This window comes from Corapipo altera, unplaced genomic scaffold (assembly GCF_003945725.1).
Source record: "Corapipo altera isolate COAL_440 unplaced genomic scaffold, ASM394572v1 181, whole genome shotgun sequence".
Classification (NCBI taxonomy): Eukaryota; Metazoa; Chordata; class Aves; order Passeriformes; family Pipridae; genus Corapipo; species Corapipo altera.
In genome coordinates this window covers 836,776-857,891 of record NW_020884999.1, presented here as the reverse complement: position 1 = coordinate 857,891, position 21,116 = coordinate 836,776, and the positions used below count along the sequence as shown (strand labels likewise).

Sequence of the window (21,116 nt, the reverse complement as noted above, 5' to 3'; positions counted from 1 at the left end):
ATAAAAGGTATTTTTATCAGGAATTGCACTTTTCAGAGCAGGGTTATTCCCCGCCGCACTCCCATGTAGGAGAACACCCTATCCAGGGTTTACCAGAGAAGTGCAGCAAGGTGTTTACTCTGCAAGCTCCAAGGATTTGAGCAAGGCATGAGCTGGCTGCTCCCTCCGATGGAAAGAGGAGGGTTTGCACTTTGTACCAGTAAATATACTCTTAAAATAGTGATGATTATTATTCTTGGTTCACGCAGCAGCAGTGGCTTTGCCACTTGCCTGAGCCAGGCAGGAGGGAAAGGCCACAGGACCATCCTCTAATCTTTCAGCCCTCAGCTCCTGTCACAGGATGAAGGAAACACCTACAGCTTCTGTGTCACTGGGAACTGGAATGTGATGCTCAGAATCCCTTGAATCTGAACAGAGAGCTTGTTTTTAAGGTATATAAGAGGTTGTGGGAGGACTGACACCCACTGGGCAGAATAGCATAGAGTCAGCCACAGCCTCCCCTGTCACTACCCATTTCCATCAGCCTGTGGGGTGCAAATGCTCAAGGAGGAGATACCTGGCAGGCAGAGGTAACCACTGAGCTACCAGCATTCCTGAACTCCTGCAGCTCCAGCCCTCCAGGCACCCTTGCTGGCAGCACAGTTGCCAAAATCAGTTCTCACCTCGTCACCCTTCCAGTTCAACTCCAACACTCAAACTCAACAGGCACAGATGATGGTACTTCTGGAGAGAGAAGTTTATTCATACACCATATCACATATATCCAACACGAGCAGCAAACCAGTGAACTCACATTAGCTCATTCTGCTTTATTGATCCTTCTTCCATTTTGTGCTAAATTAATCTGCGGCTGTTTGTTAAGTTGTATCACATCAGAGGCAGCTATGGCAGGATGAGTGTGAATATATGAACTAACAAGATATCAGACAGCTTTAAACTTTATTATTGAAGCTTTTTTTTTTTTTCATTCATAGGTCAGTTCTTGAAAGATGGTCTTCAGCAGCCTTGTCCTGCAGGCTTAGGCCAAACCTGCAAGGTAAGGAGTTATGTCAGTAAGTTTTGGATCCCTGAATGGCAGCTGGTTTTCCTTGCCATAAAGCAGATTTGCTAGGATGTTCCCCCTTCCCCTCATCCATTTGCTGGGACATGCTGAAGTGCAGACACCAGCAGAGCACCCTGGTGTGCAGGATCCCCACCCTCCCAGGTCAGGATGGTTTGGCTGTTGTCCTTCCTACAGGCTCACAGTGCCCTGCTGATTCTCCAAGTGTGCTGCTGCCACTTTCCCAGTCAGCTTAAATCCATGCACCAGCACAAAACTTCAGGAATTCACCCCCTCTCCACCCCATCACCTCCAGCTACATGTACAGGACCAAAGCAGGAACAGAACAGCAGCTGCTTTACCTGACTTTGGTGCACCTGCCATCACTCCCCATTCCTTACCAGACAGATCAAAACCCCAGGACATCATTCCCACAATAATTCTACTGATTAGCCCATTTAGTAGTTTACTGTCAGCACTGCCTACTTACCATTAGCAAACTTGCACTGCTTCAGCACCTCGCTGAAGCCCTCACACAGCTTGAGGTCAGTCTGGTTCTGTGCACACTCCAGGAATTGTTTGATCTCGTACTGGCAAGGACCAGCCTGCTGCTGCTGCTGGGCAGCCTGAGGCTCCTGAAACAGCACACAACCCTGTAAGGGCCCTTCCAACAGCTCCAGCTCAAAGCCAAACCACCCCCGTGCTGCTGGCTGAGGTTTCTTCCCTGTGTTTTAGTGAAGATGTTGCTTTTTAAATGGAAAAAAATATAATGGGCTGAAGTACAAAGTAAGTTTCCAGCAGTGGCATGACACATTCAGAGTAGTTTTTTAAGTGAGAAACACATTGGGTGATTTTGGATATGCTCAGGTAACTCTGAATGGCATCTGGGCAAAAAAATGTCTGAGCAGCACAGAAAGGTCTTGCAATAGATCTTACCATCATCAGACCTGGAACATGGAAGTCCTGCCTGAATAAGGGGAACACTCCAGTAGAAAACAACACCCTGCCACAAGCACACATCACTCGTGCATCCTTCTGAGCTACTTCTAAGATACTCGTGGTGAGAGTGGTGGTTATCTTGGAGATTCAATTTAGCCACAGACTATATATGATTTTTTATATAGTCTATATACAGAGAGATTATAATTATAAATCCTAGCTGTGACTTGTGAGGTGTTTTATGTCACTAGCAACTACCTCAGCCCGCAGGCTGATCTGTCAAGGCACTAGTAGTGTCCTGCTGTGCTTTCCCTCACCTGGTAAGTGATATCAGGCCGAGCAGCCTCGTGGCCACTCCCTCCACTGAACCCTCCGGTGATGGCGTGGCCGATGGTGTGTCCCACGGCCGAGCCCACGGCGACCCCGGCGGCGGTCGAGGCCATCTGGGCCATCAGCCCTGGCTGCCTCGGCGCCGGAGCCGCCACGGCAGAAGGCGGAGCCGCGGCCGGGACCTGGGCCCGAGGAGCCGGCGCTGGGGACGCGGCTCTCATCGGCGGGGCCCGGCTGCGACGAGAGAGAGAGAAGCCTCACATCATTACCATCATCATCATCATCATCATCATCACTCCAAACCGCTCCGGGCAGAGCCCACGTGGCTGCAGGGCCAGGAGGTCACTGTCCCTCCGGAAGAGTCACAGAGTTACACCCCGAGGGCAGGAACTCGGTGTTCTGGTGAGCGACTTACGCAAGACAGGGTCACATTTACAGGCTTCTTTCTGGCTGTTTTAAAGCCTCGCCGTCCCCCCACCCCACAAAGGACTGCAAAATCTTGCGCAAAAAAATGAGATATGACCCAAATGAGGTTGATTAACCCTTAAGGGTTAATAAGGCCTTAAAGTCCAGACGCGGGATTGGCCAGGCCTTGTGGCCGAGCAGACCCACTTCCACCCCCCCAACAAGCACCCAATCCCGCTGCCCCAGAGCCACCGCAGCTCCAACCCGCCGGGCCGCAGCGGCCGCAGTGCAATGGCGGACAGGCCGCTGCGGCCTGCGCGGGGCCCCCAGGAAGGAGAGGGGACGGAGAGAGGAGGAGGCGGCCCAGGTGGCCCTCACCTGGCGGGGGGCGGCACCCGGGACGTGCGGCTGCGGCTGCCCCTGGGCATGGTGGCGGGGAGCAGAGCAGGAGCCGGAGCGGAGGGAACCGGGAAGAAAGAGAAAGCGCGGCCTGTCCCAACACCCGCCCGCCTCCTCTGAAGGTCACCGCGTGCGCGTCACTTCCGCGTCCGCGCGGGAGGGCGGGGCCCTGCAGAGGCCACGCCCCCTCCGCCCGCCTGAGGGGACGCGCGGGAACAGCCGCGAGGGGCCGCGATGGCGGCGGTGTCTGCGGTGAAAATAAACACGTAAAGGGCGATAAACCCGCACCTGCGGGACCCTCAGGGCAAAATAAACGCATAAACGGCGATAAACCCGCGCCTGCGGGGCGCTCGGTTCAAAATGAACACATGGACTGCGGTTTAAACCCGCGCCGGCGGGACCCACAGTCGCAATAAATACCTAAGCTACGGTTAAACGTGTTTCAGCCCTCAGGGAGTCGTTCTCTGTGGAGAAGGAACCTCCCCAAAAGCCCTTCAGAAGAATTGAAGGTGTTGGATTTTAGCCCAGAGAAGACTGAGGGGATCTCATTAATTATATGTGTGTGTGTGTGTATTTATATATATATATGTATATACAAAAATATGTATGTATACATGTATATATATGCATATATTTATATAAATATGCATATATGTGTATGTATATATGTGTATATGTATGTACATGTATATATGTGCATATGCATGTATACAAAAGATACATCTATATCACATATAGATTATCACCAGTCATGATAATTCATGACAAAAAATTGCTTGTTCATAGTTTCTTCAGTTGTAAAGGAGAGAGCTGTGTAAGGCAAGTTATTTCAACATCTTGTATGTCAGGGGATGTAACTCTTGTCTGATGAAGGAAGCATTAAATTGTGAGTTTATATAGTGGTAATCCAGAAGCACAGTTAAGAAAAGCAGTTGTTAATATAAAAATGATTAGGAGATAAATATAAATAACATTTCATGTTCTCCTGTGTATGTCATCTCCGCTCCTTTCCCATTGTCCCTCTCCCCTTGTTCCCATTGACAGCAAATCATGGCACAGAGAGCGGGAGATTTATAATTTCGTTTATACTTTTTCCAGTGTTCAAACAACTCATTTCTTAATGAGTGGTTTTCTCCACTCTTTTTAATTAATGGTTTTCAACTCCCTTTCTTTTGCTGGCAGAGGGATTCTTGGTGCTTGAAGTCATTTTGCAGCGCGTCCCTCTTTGAATTGGTTTTGTTCTGCGGAACAATGAGGGCAGGATGGGATGAATGCTGCCTTTGTGCTTTGTTCTCCTGCCTTCCTTGGGAAAACTCCAGAGCTTCCTTTTGTACTGACTCACTCCCACCATCTCCTAATGCCCACAATAACGGGCTGCAAGGAACTGGGGAAGGGCAGGAGAAGGAGTAGCTGGTGTCCATTCCCAAACACAGCAGTACCAGTGTTTTTGGTGGTGTTTACAGTGAGCAAAGATTGTTTATTTTCAGCTGCCATGATTTTTGTGCGAGTAGACCAGAGACATTGGCTGGTTCTTCAGCTACAGCCAGCTGTTGATGCTGCTTTTGATAGAAACCAGAGGCATGTGGAAGAAAGAAGATCCAGCCTTGACTGCCTTGGGTTGTGTCAGTCTGATTGTGACCAGTGCTGTGGATTCACAGTTCTGGCTGTGAAGAGTGATGGAATCTGGTCCCAGACCTCGGAAACAGGCGATGAAATCCCATTGCTCAAGTGCGAGGTATATTTATTCTTCCAAGGCCAAGCGAGGCTTGGGGGAATCCATCAGCAGCTGTTCTGGAGCCAGGTGGAGCACCAGCCTATGGTGTGTGCTAGGACAAACAAACTTTTAATGTGCTTTTTATAGTGCTTGTCCAAATTACACACCTCAGAAAATCCTTGGGAATGTTAACAGGCCCTCAGGGAGATCTCTCTGCACACCAGATGGGCTCTGTGTGTCTGCAGGCTCATTCTGTCCAAAACCATGGAAAACACCTGGAGCTTCACTGGAGAACCTGCCTGAGACCCATGTTATAGTGAAGCAACGCATTATCCCCGAGGGTCATACCTGCCGTGTCGACTTTCGTAGCATTCCTCAGAGCTGCCAAGTTTCCCCTGACCGCTCAGATCTGAGGGAAAAAAAAAAGGGGGAAAAGCTCATTTTCCTGCAGAAATCTGAGAGGGGGGGGGGGGGGGGACGCAAGCCCCCTCGCCCCCCCCCCCCCCCCACCATGGCCGCCAGGGGGCGCCGCACACCCCCGGCACCCCCCACCCCCGCCCGGCCTGACGTGACGTCGTCGCGAGGCGCCACGTCCGGCGCGAGCGGCGGGGGGTGGGGGGGCGTGGCCGGGGGGCGCGGGCGGGCCAATGAAGGGCCCGCGCGAGCGCGCGGCGGGCCAATGAGGGGCGCGCGCGCTTGCGCGGGGGGCGCGGGCGCCGGGCGCGCGTCGCGGTCTGAGGCGGAGGGACGGGGCAAAGATGGCGGCGCCCGTCCTGCTGCGGGTGTCGGTGCCGCGCTGGGAGCGGGTGGCGCGGTCCGCCGTGTGCGCCGCCGGCATCCTGCTGTCCCTCTACGCCTGCCACCTGGAGCGCGAGAAGGGCCGCGACAGCCACTACCAGGCCCTGTGCGACCTCAGCGAGCGGGTGCGCTGCTCCGCCGCCATCACCTCCAGGTGAGGCGGGGGTGGGACCGGCCACCCCTCGCCCCGTTCTCGCCGGCGGGGCGGCCAAGGGAGCGCTGCCCTCGGGGGGCGCTGGGGGTGCGGGGAGGTTCCCTGAGCGGGTGCGGGCGCGGAGGAGCCTGTGGTGGGGGCACGGGGCAGGGGGAGGGGGGTCAGCGCTCCCGGCCGGGGCAGCCCCAGCGCTGGAGGGCCGGTGAGGGAGCGGCTTTTTTCGGGATCACCGGCGTTTTTCGGGATCACCACGGGCCAGAGGGTGAGGCACCCGCAATTCCCGTGTTGAAATCAGTGGCAATTAGGTGGAGCGACGGGCGTTTTAGTGGTAAACGCTCGTTAGAGCGGAGTGGTGCGGCTGTGAGTGGTGGTTGAGGCCAATGTAAACAAGGGCGATTGCAGGTGCTTTGCTTTGGGTGGTTTTAATTGCGGTATCTTGTATTGCGTTTTCATTGAAATGTCACCTGGGAGCGCAGGAGACGGTTTTGTGGTACAGAGGAAGTGCTTCATTCAAGAGAGACTTGGGTCCCTCTGCAGCAAAAGCTGAGCCCCAACCTTGAGTTGTTTTGCAGGTGTCCAGTCAGCTTAGCAGTTGTTTCCTAGAGGTCAATGGCTCTTATTTCTGTTAGGAGAGTCAGTCTGTAATATTCTATTAACTTGGCATGTCATGTAAGTAGTTGGTTGAGTTACAAAAATGAAAAGACTTGCCCTGCTGTGCAGTTACAAGTGATTCCAGTACAAACATGGCACAGGGAATAGTTTCAGGTGGATTAGATCTTTGGTGTCTTTTCCAGCCTTCACGATTTTAGGGTTCTAGGTGTAATTTGGCCAAAACACTCTCTTAAAAGCATATTGTCAGATATCTCAGCTAAAGAAATAAGAGGATTTATCCATCAGTCTCAGAATTGCTCAGAGCTTAGAATATATGTCTGTGTGTATGTGTAGATATACAGGCACATAAGGACATCCACTGTAAGGAAGTGGGAAGGGAGGGTTTTGGTTACTGAGCAAAACCCTATTATGTATTAAATGTATTAAATGCTTCCTCCTTTTCTTTTAATGAGAATTTTGTTACTACCATGTGAGTGCCTTCAGCTGAATGAGCACTTGAGATTTATTTTTTTCCCCTCTCAGTGTCACCTGTGTAAAAGCTGTCCCAGTTTTTATCAAGGTACTTGTTGTGCCATCATAAAAAGCCAGTTGTGCAGAACATGCCCATACTCCTATCAGGGTGGGAGCTGTTAAATTGTTGAGGTAAAACACACAGGGATCTCATATTCTGAAAAACCTCTTCTGTGGTGACAGCAGTAGGATTGTGTTACAGAGATCTGTATCTCTGGATGTCTGAGAGGGGACTCTTGTGATTGAGTGAGGGCTTCAACTCTGCTTTTCTGTCTGTCCTCAGGTGATCTTTAGTTTGTGGAGGTGCTTGTTCATGTCTTTGTTTGGGAAGTGTCCTGAAGTGACAAGTTTTGCTCTAACTAGGGAGAAGACTTCTACAAACTTGCCAGATAGCATAAAACTGTATAAATTGAAGTTATGCATAGGCTGCTGAGATTAAACCATGTGAGTCTCATCAGTAAAATAACTTTCACCACCAGGAGCAAAAAGAGAATAACAGGGATTTAATCATCATAAATCACCTCCATAGCAGCCTGTTCTTGTACAGAGTTGGTTCTCCAACAGCTTTTTATTGTTGCTGCAAATGCTGCTACTGAGACAGGCAATTTGATGCAATAGTTTTGATGTGTGTTTACTAAATGCTTGGGAGAAGGAAAACACTTAAAGATATAATTGGAATTATTTCTAATTATGGAATCATGCTTGGTAATTAAAATGTTCATTAGTAATGCAGCAGCTGACACGCTGAGTGTGCCATGGCAAGGCCTAGAAATACTTTACTGTAGGAATTCTTTGTAGTAATATGAAGAGTCAGGGATAAAATCAACTAAAAATCTCACCAGCAGTTGCTAGGAGAACATGCTTAGAGTTCTCCTATTGCAAATGTCAGGATATCTCGTGGTGATTAGAGCAGGTGGTAAAAGGAGTTTGTGGAAAAGGAACGTGCAAGTTCTGTTCAGTCAAACCATATTTGGAGAAGAATGTGCTTTCCAGGCTGTGCAGGACACACAGGAGTGTTGTTGCTTTAAAAGTAAGGCAGGAGGGCAAGTGATTAAACTTTGAAATAAGAGTAACATTGGAAGAAATGTAACTTATTTTCTGTGTTGCCACAGCTCCCCATCCCTCAGTCACTCTCTCTCAATCGAGTGTTCCTTGTCCCCACATCACCAAGGTTTCTGTGAAACTTGATTTCTATGAGGGAGTTTTAACTACAATTTAGATTTTTACTGGGGTAGTGGAGTTTTGAATCTTGTGTTCCAGCTTTTCCACGTGTACTGCAGATTTAACCTTCATGTGTTTCTTTCCTCATTAAGCTGTTACACTGGCAGTCAGAAATTATTTGATTAGCTGATTAGCAGAGTTAACTCTACAGAGTTAAATGCGTGACAGACTTATACTTTGTGGCTTTTACTGGCTTCTAGAGTGTTCATTCAGTTGTGTGACTTTTATTTAAGCTGGATTTGCTGATGGAACTTGGAATGTAACAGTCTTCATATTTTGAGTCCTGACTCCCACAGTGGACTGAACTTTAGAAAGCACTTAATGGTGGTGGGATTAATTTTAAGTGTAGAGAATAATTAGAATAAATTAGTTTATTCCTCCCTGAGCTGACTTTCTGGTATTTGAGGGTGAGGTGTTTTTTTTTTTTCTAATAAGCTGTTAGTATTTCAAAGTCTTGCTTTTAAACCCAATCTGGTATTGGCAGAACCACAGGAACAGAAATGTAAAGATTGCCAGCATGCAGAGGGAGGAGCACAGAGAATCTCCTGTCAGAGCCTGACTCATACAGAAGATCAGGTTGGAGCAATACCTTCCCAGTATCCCTTATTCAAAACAGGAATGGTCAGCAAATTTCAAGCTTTTATTGTGGGGAAAGTTCATGAAGTAGTTTAAAAATAAAAGCTGCTAAGGGCTGTATAATAAAGGAAGGTATTAGGGAAATACCAAATGTTTTCATTGGCAATTGCTGTAGGTGTTTTAAATGAATTGCTGTCTTATACTTGAGAATAAGTGGCAAGAGTTGCCTTATAATGACACTGGCCTGTGGCAGTTCCCAAAAAATATTTCTGGTCTTGCTGTTACAGTAGATCCACAGAAGGAATTAAACCAATAGACACATTTCAAGTAATGTTGAGAGTGCTACAGCTTGAAATAAAATGTGACCTTTAAGTTGTAAAGCAGAGACCCAGAGCCTTTTGCTCTGGTCTTTTGCTTGCCCTGGGAGATTTTGGAGTCTTCTAATACATTTCTACTTTCTGTCTTGATTAATGGAAGGTTTCTGCAGAGGGGATTATTGGGTGGCCCCCTTTTTGAAGGAATTTTTGTGGCCTGGAGTGCACTAATGCTGTGACAACTGTGACACAGCCTCGAGACAGCACGAAGGACCAAAGGGCACCTGTCACTGTATATCTTTAGCAATATTTGCAGCTGCGTAAGTGAAGAGCTTTGGCAATAGTCAATATTGATCTAGGTTAACGTCTTTAGAAGTTCTGGAGTCCAAATAGGATTTTAAGAATCTGTGGATTAACTGGATCTCACTGAGAGATGGCATATTTTAGGAATTCCCTGTTCTAACTTCATGCTAATGGGGGGGGGTCTTGGGTTGTCATCTTGTGTTTGAGCCACTCTGAAATGCCTGTTCTGAAAAATATCCCAGAACATTTTGGGTTGGAAGGGACCTTAAAGATCCTGTATTTCCAGCCCCCTGCTGTTGGCAGGGACACCTCCCACTAGACCAAGTTGCATATCTGCCTTGTGTCTCCTGGTGGATGCACCAAACTCATCACTTGGTAGTTCCTGAAAATGCATATCTGTAAAATGTGTGTGTTGGGCACAGGTCTGTTTGCACTTTGCCAAGGGTGGCCTGTGACAACTGGAGGATTATTGTGTTGTGCTCTGCTCACCTATAAATCATTGTGAGCAATGAATTTACACCTGTCTTAAGTGTTATGTTTGCTTTGCCTTGTGCCACAGTACTTAAGCTCTGTGTTGTGTGAGGGTAGTGGTGGAGAGCTCATTCCTCTGCAGGGTGGGTGTGCATTGTGCTCTAAGGAACTCCAGGTAGAACTGACCTGTGCTGGTTTCTCAGTGAAGAACACCTTGCTAGAACTGTTCTGGTGCATCCTTACAGAATGCAGACTGTGGCACTGATCAGGTTGACAGGAACAACCCCATTATCTGAGGAAATGGGACATGGAACCAAACTTCTCAGACCTCCTCCTAACCTGATATTTAAACTGCAGTTCTGTTGGGGGGCAGTTCCTGTAAACTTGATATCTGTCAAGTTTACTTCATTCCAGGTTGAGAACATGATATAGCAGTTATCATTCTTATTAATAGTAAATTCCTGATATCCCAGGATTTTTTTATTGCTGTACCTGCAGGCAGGCATTCAGATATGTTTGAGGTTTGCAGTTAGTGAGTGATGTAAGGTGGCAAAAGTTAAAAGTAGCTTTATGCACATAGTGGGAGAAGTTTGTCTTGTCTGTTCTTGTGAACCAGTGCACACAAATGAGGCCCATGTGCTTTTTAAAAACATTGTATTAACTTTGCAGGTCTTGGGGTTTTTTAGTCAGTAATATCTTTCATGTGAGCCAAGTTAATTGTTTTTGTAAGGCAGCTTTGATTCTGGACACAAAAAAGGTAGAAGTTTGATTAAACTGAGGGTGGAATGTGGAGCAATGGGTGATCATTGAACAGGAATCATATCTGTTGTTCTCAGGCTAGAGAAATAGTTTACATGAAAATGTAGTTTCCTGAACTCAGCTGCAGTCTGTCCTGTCATTTACCATGGGTGGGGGATCATTTCAGAGCATTCCCAAGTGTTAGACAGCAGCTGGAATGGGGCTTCTGCAGTTCCTCTGGATTCCTTGGGTTTGCTGCCTCAGGGAAGCTTTGGGGACCTTCCTTGGTTTGTTGGTTGGGCAGGGGGGAGTTGGAGTAGACAAATTCAGTGCCAAAGGGGAGGGAGGCTCACGGGAACTCCTCTGCTGGAGGGAACCCTGCCCTGTGAGCCAAGGTTCCCTGTGCCCTGGCACTGCCAGCTGGGCTGGCAGCACTTGTCCAACCCTGGGAGATAACGGGCCTGACTGGGAGGCAGGAGCAGGGGCTGGAGGGTGTGAGCTGGGAAGGAAGGTGTTTCAGGAATGCTTGTAGAAACCAGCTTCATTAAAGTTGCTCCTAAAGCTGCAGAAGCTGATAATTCAAGTGATTTTTTTTTTCTTTTCCTGTCTTTCTAGTAGAAAATCAATGATTTAATACTTCTGACTGATAAAAGACTTCCTGGCAGAGGGACATCTTTTATAAAACACAGCAGTGCCCAAGCTGTGGGAGTCTTGTCTTTTATTTTCCATCCTTACAGCGCTTACACAACCACATGTATTTTTACTTTTCATAAATATATCATTTCTGGCTTGACTGGAATTTGCAGTAGGGCTGAGAATTATTTTACTTGGTGCAAAGTAAATTTAACAAAGTGCCTGTAATTCAAACTCAGGCTTCATTTATGATAGTTTAATAGAAGAGATTATGTAGAAGGGCTGCAGTGCTGTTGGCTTGTAGCTTGAATAGCCTGTGCTTCTGTAAAGGCTGCAATAAAATAATTAGCCACTGTCTGCTTGAGATTTTGCTGATCTAGACAGTGAGATTTTTAGAGACTGTTTCTGAAATAGAGCTGGAGGATATATAGAACAAAATCTCGTTTGTTTATGCTAAATACTGCTAATAGATTTAAACGTGAAATTAAGTGTATCAAAATTTTTGAGCAGTCCTGGCAAGTTTACAAATGGGAATTTTTAATCTCCTTTCTTGTGGCTTCTAATTGAAGGCTTTTACTTAATTTATTAAAACTGTTAAGAGTGGCCTAAGCAACCTTGAAACCATGAATTAGGTTTAATCCAAAATCCTCTAGTGAAGCTGGAAAGAAGCTGCAACCAAAGTTTCTTAACATTGCTAAGTACTGACATGCTCCAGATCCTTTGACCTTTATCTGAGCTTTCACTGAAGGCAGTGTGTGAGCACAGGCCAGCTCTGCTCCCCTCTGAGAACTTCCATTCTGGACCATAACTTATCTCAGAAGTCCAGTGGTGCCTAAGGAAATGTGCACATCACTTGTCAAGTGTAACATTTTTGTAGGAAAATTATATGTATTGTTCCCTCAGGGTTACAAAGTGGTGAGTGTTGCTTGCTGTTGATAACATGCTTATGGGATGATTAATAATCCTGAAATGAGGGGCTTTAAGTAACCTGCTGCTGCTCAGAAAACAAAACTTGAGTTCTTTACTTACAGTTTTCTGAAAACAAAATCTCTTTTATTGTTTTCCCTTTTTATTGCAGCAAACCCAACAGCTGAGAGAGAGAAATGTGTGGGGAAAGCTGTTGCTGCACAAATGCAGAATGTCCTCAGATTTTGGGTTGTATCCTATCATAGTCCCCTGAAGGATTTGAGCATTTGCAACTAGTCCTTCAGGAGACTGGAATGTAACCTGGGAAATACATGTTTGTTCAAGGCATCTGCTGCTGGCTGATGTCAGGGACATGATCTGAAGCCAGCTGGACCTGACCCCATCTAATATGGTTATCTTCATGTTCAAATGAATATACAGTGCTTAGTTCTGGGCATGAGAACTAAGGATTGCCAGGTGAAATCGAGGTGATGTGATTCTGGTCATCACCAGGGGTTGTTGTGGAGGTCAAAAGGAAGTGCTCAGAAAGGACCAGGAAGGTTTTTCAAGGTGGGCTGTTTGCTGAGTGTGTTGGTGCAGGTGAAACCCCAGTTCAGAAGTTTGTTAAGCTAATTCTTAACTTAATGATGATTGAGGAGAAGGAAAGCATCTTGAGGAATGATCTCTTCATCAAAAGTGTTAAAAACATCTCCTTCTGGCAGTGCTTGTCAGAACTGGGGTGCTTGGCTAGCAAAACCCTATAGCATTTCTTGCAGAGTGGATGGGACAGTAATGTAACTCCTGGCTAAATAAATACTTCTTGTTTTGTTTGTTTGACTTGCTGTGTTGGGCAGGCTTGGAATTCTGCTGCTTTTTGAGCCAATACTGATAACTCTTACAGCTTTTACCTTGTTAAACATGAAGGTTGTTTACTTGTCCTCTAAAATGGGTCAGATACTAGTGTGCTAAGTGTGGTTCTCATGGTTCCCTTTCTGCCAGTGGCATTTTCTCTGCTAAATTATGGTAAAAGTGTTTAAAGTGCATCCCATAATACTCTGTTCTGGAACACAGGGGATGTTCATAATTGTGCAAAAGAGGTAGTGATTGAAAAGTGTAAGACTTTCTTGGAGGTGTGTCACTTGTGGATCACAGTGACCTCAGTTCTAGTTTTGCTGTTAAGAAGTGGCAGGGGAACACAAATACTGCTTTAAACTTGTAAAAATGCAACAGTGCTGAGCTTTAAATACCTCAGACCAAAGGGGATACTGTTTAGAGGGTGAATAATAACTTTCAAGACCTAATGCACATTGGACTGGAAATCACTGTAGTGTTCAATTTTAGATGTTGGGAAACTACATAAACAGTTCTCACCACTTTATCTTGGATTTCTTGACTCACTATTTAACTTTTTAAAGAGCATTCAGAGTTGTACATGCAGATGGGGAGTGGAGCAGGCTGTGGTCTTGAACAGAGAGGGGAGTTGAGTTACTTGAAACATGCACAAAAATGTGTTAATGGTTTATTTGAAATCTTCCTTGTAGTTCGTTCAGATGGCTTTTTATTTTTAATAGGAGTGAAACTCGGGTGTGGTGAAAGTGGGCTTGGCTCCCGTGTTTGTCACAGTGCTCTGAGTCACCCTGGGTCACTGCAGTTCTCACTCTGGAATTCTTGGCACTTCAGGGATGGGAGCCACAAGTCAGGACCAGGAAAAAGTTGGTGATATTGGGCTGTGCTTTTATCCTGCTGTGCAAGCAACTCTGTCATTAGTGCAAGTTCATTTTACTTAGTATTCTGTATCCAAAAAAATTGAAACAAGTTAATAACAGTTATTCTAAGTTATGTTCTTTGTAAGAAAGTCAGGTTCTGTGAAGAACTTCTGATGTTTTATTTCTTGGAGCTTATCCTTTTATATGGACTTTCTTCTTGTTATTTGTTTGCTGTATTTTTTTTTAGACTTCTAAATTATTGTAACTCAGGTGTGTTTTGCCTGATTTTGATGTGAGAAGGAAGATTATCCTCCTCAGTTTTTATCCTTCCTCCAATTGCTTGCTGAAGTTCTTGGTTCATTTTGCATTTTAGTGGGTTTTAGGACCTCCTCAATAAAATTAAGAGCCGATTTAGCCTCTTCAGTAGAGAAATTAGATTCAAATAAAAATATACAAAGTCTTAATACTTTACAGTTTGATGCAGAAAACTTGCTCACACTTCAAACCTTATAAGGCTGAGAAAAGGGCTTTATGTTAAACCACAGGCTGCTTAGCTGTCTTCAAGGGTGTGGAATAAGATGTGAGATTAGAGCTGTACTCCATGGGCTGAAATTTAATACTTCATGTCCTTAAAGCTGCTACAAGGCCAACAAGATACTTAATGAACTATTGCACATGGAAAAAGTGCTCCCCGTGCTCTGACCTTGCAGCTCTGAAGGGATCACGCCGGGTGCTGAGTGTCGGGAAGGGCTGGAACTCCTTATCCTTCCACCAGCAACATTTTATTCTCTTGCAGAATCACTGCAGGGTCAGGTTCTGTAGAAGAAAGTTTCTGATGTTTTTTTTTAAGCTTGAGTTTGCCTTCAAACACGACAGGATCTGATGAGCCTCAGAGGTGGGAGCACACAGGGAGGGCAGGGACGGGGAGGGATTGAGCATCACAGACTTGGCACACTCGGAGTCGTGCTGTGCAGTCTCTGGGTAAGGAAAGCCTGAGTGTGCTCAGACACAGTTTAATGTCACCCTACAAAGAAGTCTCACTTGGAGACTAGAGTAATACATTTCACCTGTGGATAGTAAGCTGAAGTATCTGTAAATGTAGTAATATAGAAAAATAAAAATCGACTGCTAAATGCAAAAGTAGGATACTTTTAATGTATTTGCCTGGCTCTTTAATGCTGCCTTTGGCAGCTGGAGAACACGAGACAGTTGTTACATGTGCTGTGACATCTTAGCAAAGGAAGGCTAAAAAATAAACAGTTCTCACTTAAAATCCAGATAACGTTCAACATGTGGGAGGAAAATCTCGTCATAGCAGAGATTCCTTGGAATTGGCAGTATTTCTTTATAATGTTTGCTAATCCGTTTTTCCATGGTGTTTGGCCTTTTTTTAAATCCCTTTCTGGGAAGTGTGGCTCCCTTTTCTGTGAGTGCTGCAATCACATCTCTGTCTGCAGCTTTTCCAGATTTTTGGGATCCATCCTCGATGCTGCTTTGCCCGCAAGCGGGACAGTGGGACTGTTTGCCTTCCTATGCAGCAGGGAGGAGGTGCAATCAGCCGTGTCCCCCACATTTTCCATAGCCCCAGAAGTGCCCTGGGATGAGTGCAGGGAGCCAGGCAGCTCTGCACTGCTCCTCCTACAACTCCCTGTCTGTGTGACCCCTGGCAGCCTCAGGAATGCTGAGCCACTGTCCCCTGGTAAAGCAGCGTTGGTTAAATTGGCACAAAAGTTTCACTTCACTCCTTTACAAGATTTGAGACCAAACTAGTTGAAAGTCTGTTTGTCTTTTTTACTGTTTATGCAGTAAATGTGCTTTCTAGGAATTGGGACCCAATTTTCTGATGGGTTTCTTGGGGAGAAGAGCACAAGACTTGCCTATAGTAGTTAATTCAAGTTTAGTAACTATCTGGAATTAAAATTATTAATTTGAATATGTTTTGCGAATACTGCACAGATGGCTGTGAGACTGTGAAGTGTTTGGGAGATGGTATTAAATTGTACTTGCTGTGGTCCCTTTTTCTGTGAGGAAACTGCTTGTCATGTGTTGGTAGCCTGTCACTGATCCCAGATGTGTGGTGAGTTACATCAGCAATGTTCCTGCCCTGTGCAGAGAGCAGACCTGTGCTGTGTCTTGGTTTAGCAGGGCATTGCCTCTAGTACAAGAAATGATCTAGAAACTGCACTTTTCTTGGCATAAATGTAGCACACTGGCATTTTCTGCTGCAACAGGAGTGAGAAATGGTGCTTTTTTACATAGTTCCGTGGCAGTTCACCTGATAATGGGAACCAAGCCAAGTGTAGTGCTTGGCTTGATGCTCCAAAATCATTCTGGAAGATATCCTGATGTTCTCTTGTGAGTTAAGTTACCTGTTGGATAGCATTAACTTCATATTTTCAAGTGACACTAACAAATAAGGTCCTCACTTTGCTTTTACAAATAATGGCATGCTCTGCCTTGGGGCATCAAATTCCTGGTTTCTAGCACAAATACATTTGGTAGTTTCATCTTTTATCCTCATTGCAGCAGCAGGTTTGTAGGGCTTGTGCTGCTTTCTGTCTTATCACTAGAAAGTTGAAAGTCACTTTGTGGGGAATTCAGGTGTTGGTTCAAAGTGTCACCGTGCTCTGACAAACGAGGTCTGTGGATCTTGTTCTGGTGCCATCCCCAGCTTGTCTGCTTGGCAGATTGGGGTTCCTCCTGAGGTGAGAGACTGATCAGGAGCAGCTGAGGTGCAAACATATGTCCTGGTTTGCTTGCTCTGATGCCAGCAGAGCTGGGAACAAATCCTTACCCCTTGTGCCATCGTCCCTGTTTAGTGACCAAGTGTCCAACTTGCTGTGGCGGAGGGAGCTGCTAAAGCTGTTGGGTGCTTGACAAAACAGCTTCAAACACAAGCAAACGTGGTGTTTGAAGTTGCAGCTGCGTGAACTTGTAGTTTCTGGTGTGTTGAATAACTTTATAATCCTCCAGGTGTGGGATAAAAGCTGTACCTGTGGATAAAGTGCTCCCCCTGTTGCAAGCTGCTTGATTTTCCAGGATAACCCTGAACTTCCCATAGGACTCCAGTGGTCATGTCAGAATATATCTACCTCTTTTTTTCTTTTTCCCAACAGAGATGGACTGAAAACACTGATGTAAAAGCAATAGGTGCCCAAACAGGAGTTAATTAGTTTCACTGTTTTACAGATGGGGTCGAGGATTCGGTCTGTTGGGTTCCATCTTTGGAAAGGACAGTGCAATAAATCAGTCAAACAGTGTTTTTGGACTCGTGTTTTATATACTACAAATGCTACTTGGTAAGTATTAATTCTGCTTAAAGCCTAAAGCATGTAGCAGGTCTGTGGTGTTGAAGGAGGAGTGCAATGCAGATTGCACAATCTGCAAGAAACCAGATAAATGCTTGTGATTTTTATATCTTTTTTTTTTCTTAGCACCAGCCTAATGATACATCTGTCCAAAGGACTTAAAAACTCAACTGATAATAAGAGTAATTGCATTTTCCTCTGCTATGCTATTAATAATATAGGGTGTCAAGACAGTTTCTGTGCTGGTATTTTCACTTCAGTATATTTAGCATCAGATTGCATGATAGAAAAGAGAGGAAATAAAAATGGAATTTACAAGTTTTGCAGGAGTAATAGGCAAAAAAGTGCATGAAATGTGTTGCATACTTGTTGGTAGCTATGTGGTCTGCTATAAAGCTGTTAATTTTGATAGAAATAACTCGATCAGCCTGTAACTTTCCCCTAACTCAGGAATACAGAGGATGGTTGATATAAACATCCTCCTTATCACAGGACTGTCAGACAGAACTTAGATGCTCCCCTCCAAAGAGTGATTTGTCTTGATTTGTCATGGTGTTTTAACCAGACTTTTCTGTAAGACAGACTTGCTGAGGAGCCCTCAGTCTGAGTTAGTGCTTAGGCTTTGTGCTGTGCGTGGAGGGGGCCGAGAGCAGCCCTAGTAACTCTCTCTCTCTTGTTGCAGGTATGACAGCAAGTGCAGTAGCAGCTCTAATCCTCATGACATCCTCCATAGTGTCTGTAGTAGGGTCATTGTACTTGGCATACATTCTGTACTTCGTGCTGAAGGAATTTTGCATTGTCTGCGTCATCACATATTTGCTGAACTTCATTCTCTTTATCATCAACTACAAACGACTAGTTTATTTGAACGAGGCCTGGAAACGGCAACTCCAACCCAAACAGGAATAACCCCTGTTTGAACTCTTGACTGACAGTCTGAAGACCCAACTTCCATTAAGTTTATTTTGCAGTAATTTTTTATTCTCCATATCAGACACTCTCCCCGAGAATCATAACTGAATTTTTAATTATAAATTTGAAGGGGCCCCCGATAATTTTTCTGTGCTAATCTTCAGTTTAAATGTGGTTGTGAAACAAAGCTCTAATACAATCAAAGACAAGCTTTAACTTTACTTTGAAGGAGTTTTAGCCACAGCAAAACCTAGACTCTCTCTTCCCCCTCCACTTGTGAAGTGGGTAACACTTGCTATAAAATATCCTGTATATAAATTCAGGTATAACAAGATGTGATCATGACATTAAATATTCTAGACTAGCATCACCATATTTAATGTTGCCATGTTTACAGTATGTGTATTACTTTTTTGTTTTCGTTTGTTTTTTTTTTTTTTAGCTGATGGACTTAGATTTGACTAGGACTTACACTGTAAATAAAATTAGAACTATTGGTTTCATCCCTGGAGAACTCACTGTACAATGGGTTTTGTTAGGAGCTGTCAGAGGGTTCAGCTCACAGTCGACTGACACGATGGAAGAAGTGACCTCTGAAGAGAACACGGAGTTGCTGCACTCACTGCTCGTGCTGTCCCAAGAATGGTGCTTGGGGTTGGTTCCATTTTTTTTTTTCCCTTCTGTCTTTCTTTTTGTCTCCAGTATCGAAAAATGGAATTAAAGCTGAAACCTGAAGTGTGTTCATTAAACCACAACCTCGTTAATTCTGTACCGAGTGAAAATAGCTCCGTGTGGTCGATGGAAAGCTGCCACCAGGATATTCTCTGCAGGTTGGGGGTTGGTGTATCCAAGTGTTCTTTGAAAGGACTCAGTTTCCATGCAGAGCTGTTTCATTTTTAAGCTGTGGTCAGCCAGCCAGTGTTACTAATGTTTGATGTTCTATGAATGCTGCAGTATAGGATTGCAATTGCAGTGGAAGCCACTGACTGAGCGGGATAACCAAGTCGTGCACTGAAAAAGCAGTTACTTAATTGATCTTCGTCAGGATCCTTGGTTTGTGCTATATTGGGAAATGAACTTTAGGCCTGACACACACACACACACAAGATCCCTTGGAAGGGCAAGCTGTTTAATGGGATAAGTGAGTAAATGTGCTCCTGAAAATGAAATGTGATGTAGTGCTATCATTGCTCTTTCTAATAACTAATTGGGAAAAAAAAAATTAAACTGCAGATTTAAAGGAACAAAATTGTACATGTTGTTTCTGCACTCAGTATTCTAAGGCTGAATGTTAAAAGTGCCTTCTGTCTTAAAATCTTAAACCAAATACTTTGCGTTGAACTTGGCAGGCAGAAGTGTCCTTGCTTTAAAAATGAACAAACAAACAAACAAAATTCCCAGCAAACTTGCTGGGGATAGAGGAGTATTAAGAGATATGTTTAGTTTTTAGACTGAGAAGTGGTAGCAGTATTGCTTCAGTTTAATTAAAAAAGGTTGATGGCGATTTGGAAAAGTAAAATATTTGTGTTTCAGACTCTGTGACACGAAAACGTGTAGGTTCAGTTCCTTTCTGTAATTGGTGCTGTGCTGCTTTTTGCCCTTGTCAGCTTCTAAATATGAAGAATTCCAACTGCATACCAGTTATTTAAAGAATTAATTTAACTATTTTTGGGATTTTTTTTCTCAAACATGAATGTCAGAGAGACACTTCTGTTGTATGGATAAGTGGATTATAAACACTAAGTTGCTGAGGATAAACTTGACTGTGAAACATGCAGTGTTACCGTAGAGCAAATAGAATTTTTAGATTGAATCCACAAAATAGTATTTAAATTACTACTGAAGTCGTTTTCTGGTTTGTATCAAGGATGTAGGTGGAAACTGCTTTTATGTATAGAGTTCTGTGGTATTAGTAACATCTGTTGCATGTAACACTAAATAACTTGTCCCTCTTGTCTGACAGTTTTAGACAACAATTCATTAAATGCATTTTGTATTGACCAGAGTATAGTTAAAGCTTGTCTTGATGTTTAGTTCTGTCTCTCAAATGCCTTGAACTTTGATATGAGGGGAATGAATGATGTTAAACTGGTCCCTCAAGGCTTGGCTTTGTTCTCTCACAAGCCTTGAGGCAGTATCACTGTTTAATATGTGGTATAGATTTATTTTGATGCATTCCTGTGATCTACACTAAGGCATCTTTTTTTTCATCCAAGGAAGAGGTGAACACGTGCTGCCTGAAATGGTCAGTGGCAGTGCTCATATCTCAGAACAAGCAGCCATGGAGACAAGTATAATCAATGAGTACTTGGTCCAATTTCTGGGGAAAAAAAAAAAGGAAAAAAAGCCCCATCAGCTGAAAGTATTGGTGTTGACTTAACTTCACTGTGTCTTGTGCTTGTTTGTGTGGGCATAGTCTGTTAATTCAGTTTGTTTAGTAAAAATGTTTAGGGCCGGATTTCCAGCAGTCGTGTCTGCAGTCCTTGTTTGTGTGCACATAGGGATCAAATGGAACTGGAGTTTGGTCTCTGGAAGAATTTGCAGCTACACTTTTGTGCACAGACTTGCAAATCTGATCCTTAATTGTGAACTCTTTTGTCTTGTGTGCTTTTCTTGCAGTTACTTTTTACTGGAAGTGATTTGCTAGAAACGGCCCTGACTCTTCTATTTCTCTCTCGTGCTTCAGAAATGCAGTTGGCCTGAATAAAGGGCAAAATAATCTTAGCAGTAGAAATTTGGACCTCTTTGCTTCCAGTTCTTTGACTCTCTTGTTGCTCCCAGTGATAGAAACAGCATCTTTCTTCCAGTAAAATGGCACAGATTGTGATGTGATGGAACTCAGAGGAGTGCCCCCTTGCCTGCCCCAGCCAAAACAAACGTGGTGGGAAACTTGTGGTTGATTCCGATTCCACCCTCCCAAACCCAAAAGCAAATTCTGAGGAATCTTGAGGATACAGGAAAACACAGGTAAATAATACCTGGGCTGGCAAGGGACAGGGGGATGTTACACAGATCCTCGTTGTGGTTTCAACACTCATGAGAATGGAGGGAAAAAATTCACAATATCCAAACAGTGATTCTGAATTTGGGTCCTTCCTCCCCCTCTTTGGCTCTCAGAGTCACCAAAT

The 21,116-nt window shown here is 44.7% G+C and overlaps 2 protein-coding genes across 2 annotated transcripts; one reads left to right on the top strand and one right to left on the bottom strand.

The window, feature by feature from the left end:
* Positions 1 to 718: 718 nt before the first annotated feature.
* CHCHD2 (coiled-coil-helix-coiled-coil-helix domain containing 2) lies at positions 719 to 3,255 on the bottom strand. The gene is made up of 4 exons (XM_027666827.1): positions 3,092 to 3,255; positions 2,296 to 2,542; positions 1,530 to 1,674; positions 719 to 1,029 (listed from the first exon to the last, which is right to left on the bottom strand). Exons 1-4 carry the CDS (start codon positions 3,139 to 3,141, stop codon positions 1,019 to 1,021), a joined length of 453 nt encoding a protein of 150 aa, XP_027522628.1. The 5' UTR covers positions 3,142 to 3,255; the 3' UTR covers positions 719 to 1,018.
* A 2,313-nt stretch (positions 3,256 to 5,568) lies between these two features.
* Positions 5,569 to 19,993, top strand: VKORC1L1 (vitamin K epoxide reductase complex subunit 1 like 1). Its single transcript, XM_027666826.1, has 3 exons — positions 5,569 to 5,778; positions 16,958 to 17,067; positions 17,759 to 19,993. Exons 1-3 carry the CDS (start codon positions 5,585 to 5,587, stop codon positions 17,983 to 17,985), a joined length of 531 nt encoding a protein of 176 aa, XP_027522627.1. The 5' UTR covers positions 5,569 to 5,584; the 3' UTR covers positions 17,986 to 19,993.
* Positions 19,994 to 21,116: the final 1,123 nt, after the last annotated feature.

Bases quoted from the DNA above. Each gene is read 5' to 3' on its own strand.
- CHCHD2 (XM_027666827.1), bottom strand. From the start codon at position 3,141: ATGCCCAGGGGCAGCCGCAGCCGCACGTCCCGGGTGCCGCCCCCCGCC. The intron at 2,543-3,091 runs GTGAGGGCCACC...CTCTCGTCGCAG, and splicing joins CGGGTGCCGCCCCCCGCCAG to CCGGGCCCCGCCGATGAGAG. The intron at 1,675-2,295 runs GTGAGGGAAAGC...GTGCTGTTTCAG, and splicing joins GGCCTGATATCACTTACCAG to GAGCCTCAGGCTGCCCAGCA.
- VKORC1L1 (XM_027666826.1), top strand. From the start codon at position 5,585: ATGGCGGCGCCCGTCCTGCTGCGGGTGTCGGTGCCGCGCTGGGAGCGG. The intron at 5,779-16,957 runs GTGAGGCGGGGG...ACTGTTTTACAG, and splicing joins TCCGCCGCCATCACCTCCAG to ATGGGGTCGAGGATTCGGTC. The intron at 17,068-17,758 runs GTAAGTATTAAT...CTCTTGTTGCAG, and splicing joins TATACTACAAATGCTACTTG to GTATGACAGCAAGTGCAGTA.